Genomic DNA, 15,148 nt, shown 5'->3' on the forward strand with positions numbered 1-15,148 from the left:
TGGTACTCTTCCCCTAGGCAACTGTAACATCTTTCCTGCAGAGGCAGCCATGTTTCAACATGTGTTCTGGGTAACTACTCTCTATCAAGTTGACACAGAGGTGAAATCTACTGACCTCCCAGAATGAAGGATCTGATCAGTGATATTCATTTTTAATCTTGGGCAGATTAGAAACATGAAATAATGCCAGATGACCAATTTGTAACAAAGATGATAGTTTCTCAAAAGGAAGTCCTTCAGAAAGCCCTTCCTAACAACCCAGAAATAGCTTCTCAGTGTAAGGGGCAACATGACCCTGCTTCCATGTGTTAAATTTGAAAAGGAACAAAACCAAAAAGAAGATGAGTAAATTATTCTAAAAATCATGTGTACTCATAGAAAAAGGCATAGAAGAAAATACATTAAATTTAAATGAATTTTAAATTTAAATATATTTAAATACATTAAAATGTTAATGGTAGGCCTCTCTGGGAAATAAGATTATAAGTGATTTTTGCTTTCTTAATTTATTACTGTTACTTTCCAAAATATAAGGAACATGTATTACCTCTTATGAACAGGAATAAACCCACAAAAAATTATTATAAAAATACTGGGTTATATTCACTCACTGTAGATTTGGACACATCAATACAGCAAAATCCATATTTATTGTAGTGATAACCAAACAAAAATGAAATAGCTTTCAAAATTACTACTATCTACTATGCTCCATAAAAATGTTCTAAAAGATAGGGAATTTTAGAGGGATAGAATAATTTAGCCCTACCATTTTAGTTTAATTCTGACTTTGGGAATTAAATTCTCTCTGATATAAAATGTCTGCAGTTTTACCAAACCTTCCTAAAATACAGCTTCTTTGCATTCTGTTTCCAGGTGGATATGAATGGTCACCATTTGAGGCTGGCCATCACTAGCAAGCATTTTCCAGAAGAAAAGTGTAATAAAAATACAAATAAGTTTTATTACTCATATATCATCTCCTTAAGGGATAAGAACTCTTTCCTAAGGGGATAAACCCATATGCTACTTATATGCTACTTGAACTCTTCTCACATGGTAAGACTGGCTTTAGATGTGTCTTGGAGGTCATTCACTTTCATTTGCAAAGCACCCGGTTTTGTGGCTTTGAGGATCAACACCCATTATGCCTTTGCATTTCAAAGACATACCAGAAAAAAAGCATATTTTAAGGTAGAATCCTGTTTTTTTGTTTTTTGTTTTTTTTTTTTTTAGATCGTTACCAATTCTTTTTTTTCGTCTTCTTTCCCTCCAGGAGGGTCATTTTGAATTTTCTATCACATAACACTGATTCTGAGCTTCATTCATATTCCTTTCCTTCTTGAATCCGGCATATGACAGCTTTTGGTAGTCCACATGACCAGTGGACTGGTCAGTCGAAATGAGCAGCCTCTCCAAAAGCCAAGCCAGTCCCACGGTAGGCCTGAAAAGGCCCAGCTATATCAAATCATAAAAGAACTGAAGGAACAGCTTTCATCTTAACACCATGTTCTGGATCATTAAAGACCCAGGAGACCAAAAGTAAAGTGGGTTGATTTCATACAAATGGCAAGTTTACTGCAGGCTGGCACCTGGGTATCAGCAACACAAAGCCAGTCCCCACACTTTCCCAGGAAGGCTGTGCTGGAGTTTTAGGATTTTTGGAGAGAATGCTACTGCATGAAGGCAGCAAGCAAAAGGAGAAAAGCAGGAAAAGAGTTATCAAGGTTTTACTTATTCAGTCAACAACCCCATGGCAATCCCCAAATCCTCCTTCAGCAGCTGCTCTGCTTCCACATGCATCCATTTACTAGCTCCCAGCTTGAGGGCAATGCCAACTGCTAGACTCAGGGCATTGCAGGGCCATTTGTGTTGATCACAAAGATACTCATATGGACACCTTTGCCATTGCCCAGTCACGTTTCACAGGAATGCACTCAACATCTAGCTTTTTAAAAGCTCATGTATGCACAGAGCACGCAAACATTAAAGCTGGGCGAAAATTCTTTAGGTAATGCACATGCCATGTTCCTTCCCATGTGTCCACGTTTCAACAAATCATTAGAAAGCTGAGTTTTGAAACACTGTTTTTGTCATTCTTGAGTTGTTACCCTGTGGGATGAGAAACAAATTTTCCTCTTTAACAAAATACATCATTCTCACTGGGAATTTTTTTAGTTTATGAAATATGTAAAAATTTAAAAGGCATGGATTTGGGCATGTAGGGAAGGAAAACCATGATGCTGAGGGAGGGTCAAGAACTGTTACTAATGAACCAGGAGGGTACTAGTTATCTCCACTTGTCTAACTTTCGCCACATGCTAGCTTCAGCTGGCCTGAAAGCAGTCTGGGCCTCAGTTTTCTGCGATTTTCTTTCACCAGGGTTACATCATAAAGATCACATATTTATTATGCTTGGAAGAAAGCTTTAAAAACATTGAGAATAAAATTAAAATATTAATAAACTCTAAGATTCTGTTTTTAAAACATTTTATTTATTTATTCATGAGAGACGCAGAGAGAAAGAGAGACACGGGCAGAAGGAGAAGCAGGCTCCATGCAGGGAGCCCGATGTGGGACTCGATCCCGGGACTCCAGGATCACACCCTGGGCCTAAGGCAGACAGATGCTCCACCACTGAGCCACCCAGGCATCCTGATAAACTCTAAGATTCTTTATGTAAAATCCCTTGCACATGTCCTCTCCTGGCAAGGAAAAATGATAAAGCCAAATTATGAAAATATTTTGTGTCTGGGTCTGGCTTGGGGTAGATCACTTTCCTGGAGTCCAACTTCCTCCTCCTCAACAGCATTCCCAGCCACCTCTCTGACTAGCAATGCTCTACTTATATTGAGCCAAAGAGAGAAGAGGAAGAAGTAGTGGCAGTAAACAGAATGAAGCCCATTTACTGAAATTTCTTGATTCCATGGAAACTGTTTGTCTCGGGGGGTAAACTGGGAGTAGCCAACCTTGGTGCTTCTTATATAACTGGGAACTAGTGGTATAAATTCGGTAAATTAATTTATAGCTGGCTATACAGACCACAGGACCAGCCAGTGTTCTCTATGAGGCTCACCAAGCAGCAAGCCAAGGAAACGTAGCTATGGAAGGTGGTCGCCAAAGATGGTAGCCATCAATTCCTCTATTCCTGTGTGTCTCTGTCACTCCTCTCATCAAGAGGTGGTGTCTACTCCCCCCCATCTTGCATGGGGCCTGACCTTGTGACTTGCTCTGAACTATAAAATGTGGCAGAAATGATGTAGTACCAGTTCTGGCCCAGCTCATAAGAGGCCTGGCAGCTTCCATTTTTGTTCTGCTTGAGCCGTAAGCTATTCCCCATTATTAGAGGAAGCCCAGCCAGCCCCGAGCCATTTAAGCCATCCCAGCGAAGGCACCATCTATGTGAATGAAGCTATTCAGGATGTTCCAGTTCTACCTGGACTCCCAGTTGAACACAAGAGTGATCCCAGACAACACTATGTGGAGTGCAGATAAGCATTTCCACTGAACCCTCCTGAATTTCTGTCTGTCAGAAAAGTGAGCACTAAAATGGTGGTGGTGGTGTTTTTTGAACCACCGAGCTCTTGGGTAGTTGATTATATAGCAATAGATAACTGAGCCTATCCCCTACAGATAGTACACACAGGTTTTTCACTTAATTTCCACTTCTTTCATTTCACTAAATGTCAAAAGAAGGATTTTTCATTATAAGCCTTTCTTGGATCTCTTTTCTCACCTTTCGAGTCTTCTTAGCTCTTCACTCAAAAGGTTGTGCAGCTCCAGCTTTTCCAGAATAAGTTCGCACTGCCTCTGGTACTGTTCCAGAGGGTTTTCAGGAAAGGAAGTGTGGAGTGCATTCACACCTCCCAGCAGTGCACCTCCCTGAAGGGGTGAGAAAATAGAAAGTACCAGGGAGAGACACAGGTCAGCCTGCATGGAGGAAGCACACACTAGAGACCACTGCTCCCAGATGAGCCCTCTCCACTGCCATCTTGGATATTACAATCACCTGGGGCCTGTTTCAAATTTCAGCAGTTCTCAATTCCTGGTCATGAGCACTGCGCCAGGAAGCACATTGTCACTAGTGGGACCATGAGCATCCCTTGGATATGCAGAGGGAAAAGAGTGAAACCACCTACTGTACACCAGTGGGCAAAAGCAATGCTACTGATACAAAGGATGTTTCCATGATCATTTTTTCCCCTTTTAAATAGTCTCCTTTGGATATCCAAAATATAATCATTTTTATGACTTCTGATATATAAATTATCTTTTTTCTTACAGGCGTATAATTAGGGTTCAAATATTAGGTGCAAAATACCCTTACCTGCATTGAGGATTCCATTACTGACACTGCTGTAATTGCGTCTTCCAGAGTCACAGTGTCACGAAACATCAGGCGAGCATGAGCTAAGAAAATTACGAAGACAGAAAAATTTTTAATGAGTATTTGAGATGATTATGTAACACTTTATCTGATCCCCCCAAAAAATTATATTTAATGAATGAGCTACTAATAACGAATTCATTTTATTAAAACAAATACAATGGGATCCCTGGGTGGCGCAGCGGTTTGGCGCCTGCCTTTGGCCCAGGGCGCGATCCTGGAGACCCGGGATTGAATCCCACGTCAGGCTCCAGGTGCATGGAGCCTGCTTCTCCCTCTCCCTCTGCCTGTGTCTCTGCCTCTCTCTCTCTCTGTGTGTGACTGTCATAAATAAATAAAAAATTTAAAAAAAAAAATAAAATAAAACAAATACAAAAGTCTAGTTTCAACTAGCTTTAAAGTGGTTTCCCTAGTAATGGGCCTAATCTTGCACAGCCCGTGGCAATTTTGGGCATTTATATGAAAAAGTACTCTGGGCTCCAAAAACAAAGGGGTTATAGAAGCATATTTCTAATATTCAACTACTTGTCTTTGCAGTAGTTCTTGTCTTATTATCGGCTATGAATCCCTAACAAAGTACAATGCATTTGTCTTACAGACCTTTTTATTAAGCATATATTCTGTCGTGATGCATTCAGTCCACGTGGAATGTGGGTTTTTTTAGAATTATTTTAACAAGGGCTAAATATAAAACCCAGTATTAGGGGAAAAGTCTTGAGATGTGCATTAGTTGTATGTATGTATGTAAGGCTCATGCCTTGGGCTGGGCTTTGCTACAGTAGTGGTGGGCTGTGAATGGCAATTAGGAAAAAACAGAGATGCTCTATGGGAAACAACGCTAATCAAGAAAGTGTTCCATCCAAAATGCTAACAGACGGCCATCGAGAAAGAAACATTAGTAAGTAAGGCTTTCTAAATGAAGGATTTCACTAAGATTCCTCTTTCTTAATGATACTACATTCTACTCAATACCCATAATCTGTCCCCAGAAGGATGGAGGTTTGTTCCATAGCTCAAAACCTTCACTTTTTAAGTAACCATGAGCACCTTAGAGATTCTTCTTATTCATCTTTGAATTCATGGTGCCAAACTCCATGCCTTGTACATATTGCACACCCAAAAGAAGTATTATTTGTTGAATGAAATAAACCTTCTGCTAATCGGATCAAGCTTTCCAACAGGCGGATGGTGGTCCGGGCAGCATTCCGGGAATCACTCTGCCTCTGCATCTGGTAGTACCGGAGAAGGACCTGATTACCCACATCAGACAGTGTGGGCTGTAGATTCCTAATTAGGCAAAAGTAGGTTTTCATCTTTTCCATGCTCCAGAGCTTCTCTGATTTGCTTGGATAACCTGTACATATCAGGTGTTAGGTCAGTAATTTCTAAGAACAGGCAAACACCTTACTTGAAGGGTTCTGATAAAGTTCTTACACTCATTTTTAAAAAGATAACCTCCAGGTTTATGGCCACTGAAACTTAGATCTGACTCTGCATAGCATATAGTTCAAGAATAAGTAGCTTTAGGATTGAAGTTTAATAAAGGTAAACTTCCTAAAGGGGCTAAAATTACTGATAATAACTCTCATCTGTCCTAGTAAATACATAGTATTTGAATAAATCTAATTTAAAGTTTACATTTAGGGGTTTGTTTCATAATTCAGTCCAGTTTTCTTTGTGTACAAGAGGTGAGTGGCAATTATGTATCATGACGTTGCCCCCTTTCATCACAAAGAACATTCTTACCAACTATAATATCATCAGTAGGCCCTTTTCCTTCTGCTCATTATTTTGGGTGCACTAAATGGCTTCCCTTACTGCCTTCTGTGCAAGCGTCTATTGACCATTAGATACAGTACCTTGGGTATTTACCTAATTTTCTTCAAAGAGAATTTCATTTGGTTATGTCTACTTTTTCTTTGTTACCTTGAATGATTTATCTCCACGTACCTTTGTTTTCTAAGATAAAGGAAGAAATTATACGATCCCAGTCTTCATTCTTGGTATCAAGCAAAACCAGGATCAGGTCAAATCGACTTAAGAGTGGGCTGCCAAGGGCGATGTTCACAGACACAGACTCGTGTGGATCATACTGGCCTTTGGGGTTAGTTGCTGCCAGGATGGTGGTCCTTGTGTTCAGCTTACACACAAGGCTATTAAAAGAGAAGGTACAATTCACTGACTGTTGAGATTAAAATAAAAAAACAAAATTAAACTTGTTAATGAAAAGGGGCTGCTCCTGTAGCTTAAAAATTGAGAGAGACTTGTGTGAAAGAGCATGTGGAATGATACAAGGACATATCACAAACTAAGTTTGAAGGCAGTACGTTTATAGAAGCCTATCCAGAATGGAAGTTACTACTGAATAAACATTTCTAATGCCCCTACAATGAGCAGATCCCTCTACTGGGTGCTAAGAGGTATACAAAATTAACATGGATACTGCTCTGAAAGAGCTTGTAATCTATGAGCTATAATGGTAAGAGAAAGACGACTATGGTAAATTCTAGAAGGATAAAGTTCCCAGGGGAAGTAAAGATGATGTGTATTCATTTATGTGGATGGAAGAGATAATTAAAGAAACATGATCAAGTAGCTTTTGAACTCCTTCATAACATCTGGACTTCTTTAAATGAAGGTGTCTATCTATCTATCTACATACAAATATACACACATACATCCACACACATGTATTTGTGAGACTGCAGGTGAGGGGTAAGGGTAAGGGTGACTTTGGAGAACAGTGAGTAGTTGAAGTAAAAACTTCCTGTGTGGTCACTTCTCTTGATTTTTCTAAAGTTAAAGAAACAAGAGTCAGAACGAGAGAGAGAGAACGAGAGCAAGAAAGAGACAGAGGGAGAGAAAGAGGGGAAAGGAGAGGGCAAAAGGAAATCAGGAAAAATAAGGATTGATTGGCATCACGTTCGTTTGGGTATAGTTGACACACAATGTTACATTAGTTTCAAGTGCATAATTTAAGTGATTTGACAAGTTGATACATTATTCCATGTTCACCATAAGTGTACCTATTACCTGTTCCATTACATCTCTACTACAATATCATTGACTGTATTCCTTATGCTCTCTGCTTTTTATTCCTGTGACCTACTCATTTCCAAATTGAACTCATTCCCTCTCCCTTTCACCTGTTTTTCACAAACTCCCATCTCTCTCCCCTTTGGCAACCATCAGCTTGTTCTTTGTATTTATAGTTATAATTCTGCTTTAGGGCAGCCCGGATGGCTCAGCGGTTTAGCGCCACCTTCAGCCCAGGGCCTGATCCTGGAGACCCGGGATCGAGTCCTGCATCAGGCTCCCTGTGTGGAGCCTGCTTCCCCCTCTGCCTGTATCTCTGCCTCTCTCTCTCTCTGTCTCTCATGAATAAATAAATAAAATCTTTAAAAATAATTCTGCTTTAAATTTTTTTAGATTTCATTTATGAGTGAAATCATATGGTATTTGCCTTTCTCAGACTTGTTTTACTTAGCATAATACTCTAGGTTCATCCATGTTGTCTCAAATGGCATGATCTCATCCTTTTTATGGCTGTGTAATACTCCTGTGTATGTGTATATACAGATCACATTTTCCTTATCCATTTATCTATTGATGGACACAGGCTGCTTCCCTATCTTGGCTATTATTTATAAGTAATGCTTCAATAAACATAAGTGTGCATATATCTTTTTGAAATAGTGTTTTTGAATTACTAGACCATATGGTATTTCTATTTTTAATTTTTTGAGAAAACTCTATACTGTTTTCCACAATAGCTATACCAATTTGCATTCCCACCAACAGTGTATGAGGGTTCCTTTTTTTCTACATCCTCACCAACATTTGTTGTTTCTTTTTTTTATTCTGGCCACTCTAACAGGTGATATCTTGATATAGTTTTGATTTGCATTTCCCTGATCATCGCTGCTGAGCATCTTTTTATGTGTCTGTTGGCCATCTGTATGTCTTCTTTGGAAAAATGTCTATTCAGGTCCAGAAAATCCTAACGCATCTACCCAAAGTACTAGAATAAACAAATAAGTGAAGTGGTAGGATACAAAATTAGTACCATGAAATCTGTAGCTTTTTTATACACTAAAAAACGAAATTGCAGCAAGAGAAATTCAAAAAACAACACCATTTACAGCTGCATCAAAAAGAGTAAAATACCTGGAGATAAACTTTACCAAAGAGGTAAAAGACCTATACTCTGAAAACTATAAAACACTGATAAAAGAAATTGAAGATGACACAAATGGGAAGATTTTCCATGCTCATGATCAAACACTACTAAAATGTCTACATTACCCAAAGCAATCTATAAATTCAATCCAATCTCTATCAAAATGTCAACATTATTTTTCAGAGAACTAGAACAAATAATAACAAAGAATCACAGAAGACCCCAAATAGTCAAAACAAGCCTGAGAAAGAAGGAACAAAAATGGAGGTATCACAATTCTAGATTTCAAGGTATATACTACCAAAGCTGTAGTAATCGAAACTATATAGCACTGACACAAAAATAGACACAAAGATCAATGGAACAAAATAGAAACTCCAGAAATAAATTCATGATTACATGGTCAATTCATCTATGACAAAGAAGGCAGGAATACACAATGAAGACAAGATAGTTGTTGTTTTTTTTTTTTTTCAATAAATGATGCTGCAAAAACTGGACAGCTACATGTAGAAGAGTGAAACTAGAATACTTTCTAAAACCACGCACAAAAATAAAATGGATTAAAGACCTAAACATGAGACCTGTCACCATAAAATCCTAGAAGAGAACACGGGCAGTAATTTCTTTGACATCAGTCATAGCAACATTTTTCTTTCTTTTTTAAAAAAAAATTTATTTATTTTATTTGACAGAGGGAGAGTGAGAGAGCACATGCTTGCGTCAGCAAGGGGCACAGGCAGAGGGTAAGGAAGAAGGACGATCAGATTCTGTGCTGAGCAACTGAAGTGGGGGGCTCGATCTCAGAACCCTGAGATCATGACCTGAGCTGAAACCAAGAGTCAGACGCTCAACTGACTGAGCCACCTAGGTGCCCCAAATAGCAACATTTTTCTAGTTATGTCTCCCAAGACAAGGGAAATGAAAGCAAAAGTAAACTATTGGGAATACATCAAAATAAAAAACTTCTTCACAACAAAGGAAGCCATCAAGAAAACAAAAGACAACTTACTGAACAGGAGAAAATGTTTGTAAGGGATAAATCCATAAGGGATTAATATCCAAAATATACAAAGAACTTAGACAACTCACCACCAAAGAACCAAACAATCCAATTAAAAAACTGGGCAGAGGATTTGAATAGTTCTTTTTCCAAAGAAGACATTGGATAACCATCAGATGTACGAAAAGCATCATGTTCTTGAGGAGCAACAGGGAAGGACAGACTAAGGAGGTCTGGGCAGGTAAGATGGGGAACTGTGGACATGAGGAGAGGCTTGCAACAGAGCAGGGGTGCCGCAGGTATGGATATGCCATCACATAGATACTGTTTTTAAACTTATTAATGACGGGCAAGTCCTCAAAATAACATGGCATATTCATTAACAACAACAAATGTAGGTTCTTTTCTCTATATAAATTTGTATATTCTTCATTCAATAGCCATTTTTAGTTATAGTGGCATGTCTGCCTCTCAGCAGTCACAGCCTGGTGACATCAGCAAACATGTGCTACATTCGTTAATGTCTGATCTATTTCCAGTTGGCTCTAGCGATCAGACCATGCTGTAAGACGGAAAAAGTTTGAGAATCTTTATTTGTGGTAAAGACACTTATCAAAGAAGAGAACGACAAACAAGGCACTAAATCCCCCTTTAAAACCAAATCCCCTTTTAAAAAATTACTGAAAGGGAAAAATGCTGAACAGACGGTCTACATCTTATAATTTATGTGCCAGAATGGGTTTGTAAAGGCAGTTGTTTGGAACCTGGAATCCAGTTTGCCAAAAAGAATGTAGTAAATTGTTCCTAACTAATCCCACAAAGCACATTTAATCCCTACTGAAGTGAGGCTGTTTGCATTTATCATAGAAAAGGAATACTGCTGGAACACTGGCAATGAAACAAAATACAACTGCATATAAAGTGATACTTAAAAAAATTATTTTCAATGTGAGGTGAAATTGACTGTTCTTCTCTCTGACTGACAAATATTTATAAACCATTTCCTGTGTGCAAAGGACCAGACTGAGAATTCAAGAAGGTGTAGTGGTCCCTGCCCTCAGTTAGTTTACAAGAGAGCTGCTGGAGGACAGGGAGGTCCTATACAGCGCCTGCCAAGCAGCAGGATGATGGCATCCGTGTCAGCATTAGCATCAGCAAAGAGACCTTCTAAGGAGACTCCTGAGTATCTATGAGGTATACAATCTTACAGCTATATATGATGATGTGAGAAGGAAAATGAACTGGCAAACACAGAAAGAAGGTAGTGAAATTATTCCAAATTGGGACAAAATGAAATGAGTTAGTGTAAGGAAGGGGGCCAAGGACAATTGACATGTGAAGAAAAAAGGCTGCCTCATTGGCAGTTAGTGGAAATGTGAGCAATGAAAAATAGAGGCATGGTCATCTGAAAGAGGGGAAGGTAGTATAAATGCCTGTGATACAAACACTACTGCATAAGAACAGATATGCAAACACAGTCTAATCCCAGGTACTTTCTTTGTGCATAGTGGTGGCTTACTAAATAACTACTGAATGAATGAACTCATGAATTTGTGTAAGGTAATGGTGATTTTTCCAATCCAGGATGACCTCCACCTTCTTTGATAACAATAATAAAGGGAACTACCATATCTGTAACATCAAGCATTGTGCTAGGCTGTATGTATACATACTATTCCTAATATTCACAATCACAATTCACAAGGTAGATAACATATCGCCAACTTAGAAATAAAAGTAGAAGTTAAAAAAGTAGAAGTTAACTCCCCCACCAGTGAGAGCAGCAGAGCTGCCATTCAAACCCAGATCTGCTTAGCTCGAGTACTCTTTTATTACCTGTAGACTGTCACCCCGATGGTTTAACATCTTAAACAGTTCCTGTAGTCTTAGAGAACCTGCCTGATGGTTTAGGTGTTTACTGACTTGCCTTATCTTTTTCCAACTTGATTCGATCCTCCTTGAGGGACTATGACTTATTGTTATCCTCACATGCCTGTCACATAATAAATGCTCATTAAACATTCACTAAATACATGATAAATGAAAAATTACTTAGTTCAGTGTTTCTAAAATTCAATGCCATTCTATACTTACATATTTCAACATTCATAAAATAATCACGCTAATATATATTGTTTTCTACATGAATATCAAGGAATGAAAACATCCCGGTTTCTAAAAAGCTACTTTTTAAAAATTTCAATTAATTAACATATAGTATATTATCAGTTTCAAAGGCAGAGTTTAGTGATTCATCAGTGGCATATAATACCCACTGCTCATTCCATCACATGCCCTCCTTAATGTCCATCAACCAGTTACCCCATTCCCCTCCCCACTCCCCTCTATTGATTCTCAGTCTGTTTCCTAAAGTTAAGAGTCTCTTAATGGTTTGTCTCCCTCTCTGATTTCATCTTATTTTATTTTTCCCTCCCTTCCCTTATGGTCCTCCATTTTGTTTCTTAAATTCCATACATGAGCAAAATCATATGATAATTTTTCTATTTGTAGTCCACAAAAATTTTTAAATATTTATTTACTTATTCATGAGAGACACAGAGAGAGAAAGAGAGAGGCAGAGACACAGGCAGAGGGAGAAGCAGGCTCTATGCAGGGAGCCCAGTGTGGGACTTGATCCCAGGACCCAGGATCACGGCCTGGCCTGGGCCAAAGGCAGACACTTAACCGCTGAGCCACCTGGCATCCCTTTAGTCCACACATTTTCACTTTCCTAAAAGCATAGTAATAACTTTTATAAACGTTGTAAAAGTTAGGTTACATAAATTATTTTTAGTATTACAGGCTCCCTGGAATGTGCTCTTGTTTTTGCAATGCTCTCCCAGTACTCTCATTACATCCTTTACAGGGTGATCCCCATCCCCACTCATGGTTTTAATCACCATTGATATGCTGGTACCCCTAAATTCAGTTCTTGCGTGAGATAGTGGCCGTTGTGTGTTCACCAGGCCTTGTTTCCCTTTCTCCCTAGGAGCAGAGCTGGGCCATGTTTCCCTTCCTCCTTTATGGTTGAGTAGAACTGCAGTAGGTAAGTGCTGCCAGTGGAATGGGGGTGGAAGAACACATGCCACTTCCAGGTGGGTCCCTAAAAGCCTTCCTGTGCAACCCTCCTCCTCTTCCTGGTCTTTGCCAGTATCGACCAGGATAAAGCCATGGAGTCAGAGAGCCACCTGAGGGAGGAAGCCTGGGCCCTGGATGATTGTGTGGAGGAGAGCACCCCACCCTCAACCTACATCAGACCATGACAGGAGCTAGAAAAACTGCCTTAAGCAAAATATTGCAGGAAAGAGACGAGCATAAGAAAGAACTGACCAGTTCCCAAGGAGTAATGAAAGAGAACAGAAAGCTCAGAAATTTGAAGTTTTGAAAGGCTATAAAGAAACAGCTTCTAGACCCTAGAGATTAAGAACAAGGGCTGAAAAGGCTTTGATCAACAAACAGAGTCCTAATAAATCTTCTCAGTTGTATAAAATGACCCAGGTTAAAGGTGAAGGCTTCAGTTTAGATGGCCTTAAGGCAGCCGCAATTAGGTTGAATAAAAGAGGAATGGAGGCCACACCCATTTTCACGGGATACTATTCACAATGGCCAAGCAACACAAGTGTCCACGGATGGACGAATACATAAACAAAATGTGATATACACACACATACATGCACACAATGAAATATTATTCAGCCCTAAAAAGAAAGGAATTTCTACTATTAACTACACAACAGGGATGAACCTTAAGGGTATTATACTAAGTGAAATAAGTCAGTCACAGAAGAAAAATACAGAATGATTACACTTACATGGGATTTCTAGAGTAGTCAAATTCATAGGGACAGAAAGTGAAATGGTGATTTCCAGGGACTGGAAGAGGGGAAAATAGGGAATTGTGGTTTAATGGGTATAGTTTCAGTTTTTTAGATGAAAATAGTTTTGAAGATTAGTGGTATGACAATGTGAATATGAATACACTTAACAACACTGAACTGTACACTGAGAAATAATTAGGATGGTGAACGTCACGTTATGATTCTTTTTTTACCACAATAAAAAAAATGGAGGCTATAGTAGCCTGAATGTTTGTGATTCTCCCAAATCCACATGTTGAAGCCTTAACCCCCAATATGATATTGAGTTGGGGCCTTAGGGAGGTGATATGTATAGATGAGGTCATGAGGGTAGTGCCCCCATAACGGGATTAATGTTCTTGTGGTAAGAAGAGGAGAGACCAGGGCTCTCTCCTTCTTTCTCTCTCTCTCCACACAAAGATACATACATGCACACACAAGCTCACACACATACACACAAAGCAAGGAAAGACCATGTGAGCACTGCGAGAAGGCAGCTGTTTACAAGCCAGGAGGAAGTTCCTCCCTAGGAACCAAACCTGCCAGCACTTTGATCTTGTACTTCCAGCTTCCAGAGCTGTGAAAAATAAATGTCTGCTGTTGAAGCCACCCAGCCAATGTTATTTTGTTACAGCAGCCCAAACTAAGATTAAGACAAAGAAGAAAAGAAAACAAAAACCTAACAAACCAGGCTTGAGAAATGTGAAGAAAAGAACTCTGGATACTGACACATACAATTGATGGGAAGCAAAGAGATGAGAAAGGCCTAAGTTTCCAGGGGATCAGTGCTGCTGAAGAAACCACAATCTCACTCTAAAGAAAGTCTTTGTTGCTATCAAGTTGTAAAACAACCTGTGGCAGATAAGACACCAAAAGCACAAGCGAAAAAAGACAAAACCAATAAAATTGATTTCATCAAAATTGAAAACTTTGTGCTTCAAAGAACACCATCAAAGAAGTGAAAAAACCCACAGAACGAAATTATTTGCATATCATATATCTATGAAAGGACTTACATATAGAATATACATATAACTCTTAGAACTGAACAAGAAAAAGACAACCCAGTTGAAAAATGGGCAAAGGATTTGAATTAGCAATACTCGCATCTCGGATAAACCTCATTGGCTATGATACTGCCACTGCGCAAAGCTGGGCAAAGGACTTGAATAGATATTTCTCTAACAAAGATACAAATGGCCAATAAGCACATGAAAAGATGCCCAGTATCACTAGTCATTAGGGAAATGCAAATCAAGACCACAGGTGAGGGGGATCCCTGGGTGGCTCAGCGGTTTGGCGCCTGCCTTTGGCCCAGGGTGCGGTCCTGGAGACCCAGGATCGAGTCCCACGTCGGCATGGAGCCTGCTTCTCCCTCCTCCTGTGTCTCTGCCCCTCTTTTTCTATCATAAATAAATAAATAAATCTTAAAAAAAAAAAGAAAAAAAAAGAAAAAAAAAAGACCACAGGTGAGATACTACTTTAGACACACTAAGAGTGTTATATTCACAAAGACAATAAGTGCTGGCAAGAATGTTGAGAAATGAGAACCTTCTTATGCTGCTCCAGGTACTGTAAACTGGTATAGTGGCATTGGAAAACAGTTTGATGGTTCCTTAAAAAGTTAAATACAGTTACCATATTACCCAGGAATCTCTATTATATACCTCAAAGCAATGAAAACACATATCCACATAAAAACTTCTATGTCAATCTTCTTA

At 39.1% G+C, this 15,148-nt stretch overlaps 1 protein-coding gene and 1 pseudogene across 10 annotated transcripts in view; both read right to left on the reverse strand.

The window, feature by feature from the left end:
- Positions 1 to 15,148, reverse strand: part of MCM9 (minichromosome maintenance 9 homologous recombination repair factor) — a 123,960-nt gene that overhangs the window by 30,106 nt on the left and 78,706 nt on the right. For 5 of the 10 annotated variants that reach the window (XR_004808557.2, XM_049114948.1, XM_035704994.2 and 2 more), the window contains exons 9-12: positions 6,338 to 6,540; positions 5,538 to 5,741; positions 4,328 to 4,410; positions 3,737 to 3,882 (exon numbers count right to left, since the gene is read on the reverse strand). Coding sequence is in view for 8 of the 10 variants with exons in the window: in XM_049114948.1 (XP_048970905.1) it covers positions 3,737 to 3,882; positions 4,328 to 4,410; positions 5,538 to 5,741; positions 6,338 to 6,540 (636 nt within the window). In the remaining 2 variants the exon portion in view is untranslated. Of the gene's footprint in view, positions 1 to 393; positions 2,113 to 2,473; positions 2,706 to 3,736; positions 3,883 to 4,327; positions 4,411 to 5,434; positions 5,742 to 6,337; positions 6,541 to 11,367; positions 11,564 to 15,148 lie in introns of those variants that run through there. The other 5 variants (XM_035705004.2, XM_035705001.2, XR_004808566.2 and 2 more) reach the window with 5 other exon arrangements.
- On the reverse strand, positions 14,451 to 14,581 carry LOC112645768 (U4 spliceosomal RNA; annotated as a pseudogene).

The sequence above is a fragment of the Canis lupus genome, chromosome 1 (assembly GCF_003254725.2).
Source record: "Canis lupus dingo isolate Sandy chromosome 1, ASM325472v2, whole genome shotgun sequence".
Classification (NCBI taxonomy): domain Eukaryota; kingdom Metazoa; phylum Chordata; class Mammalia; order Carnivora; family Canidae; genus Canis; species Canis lupus.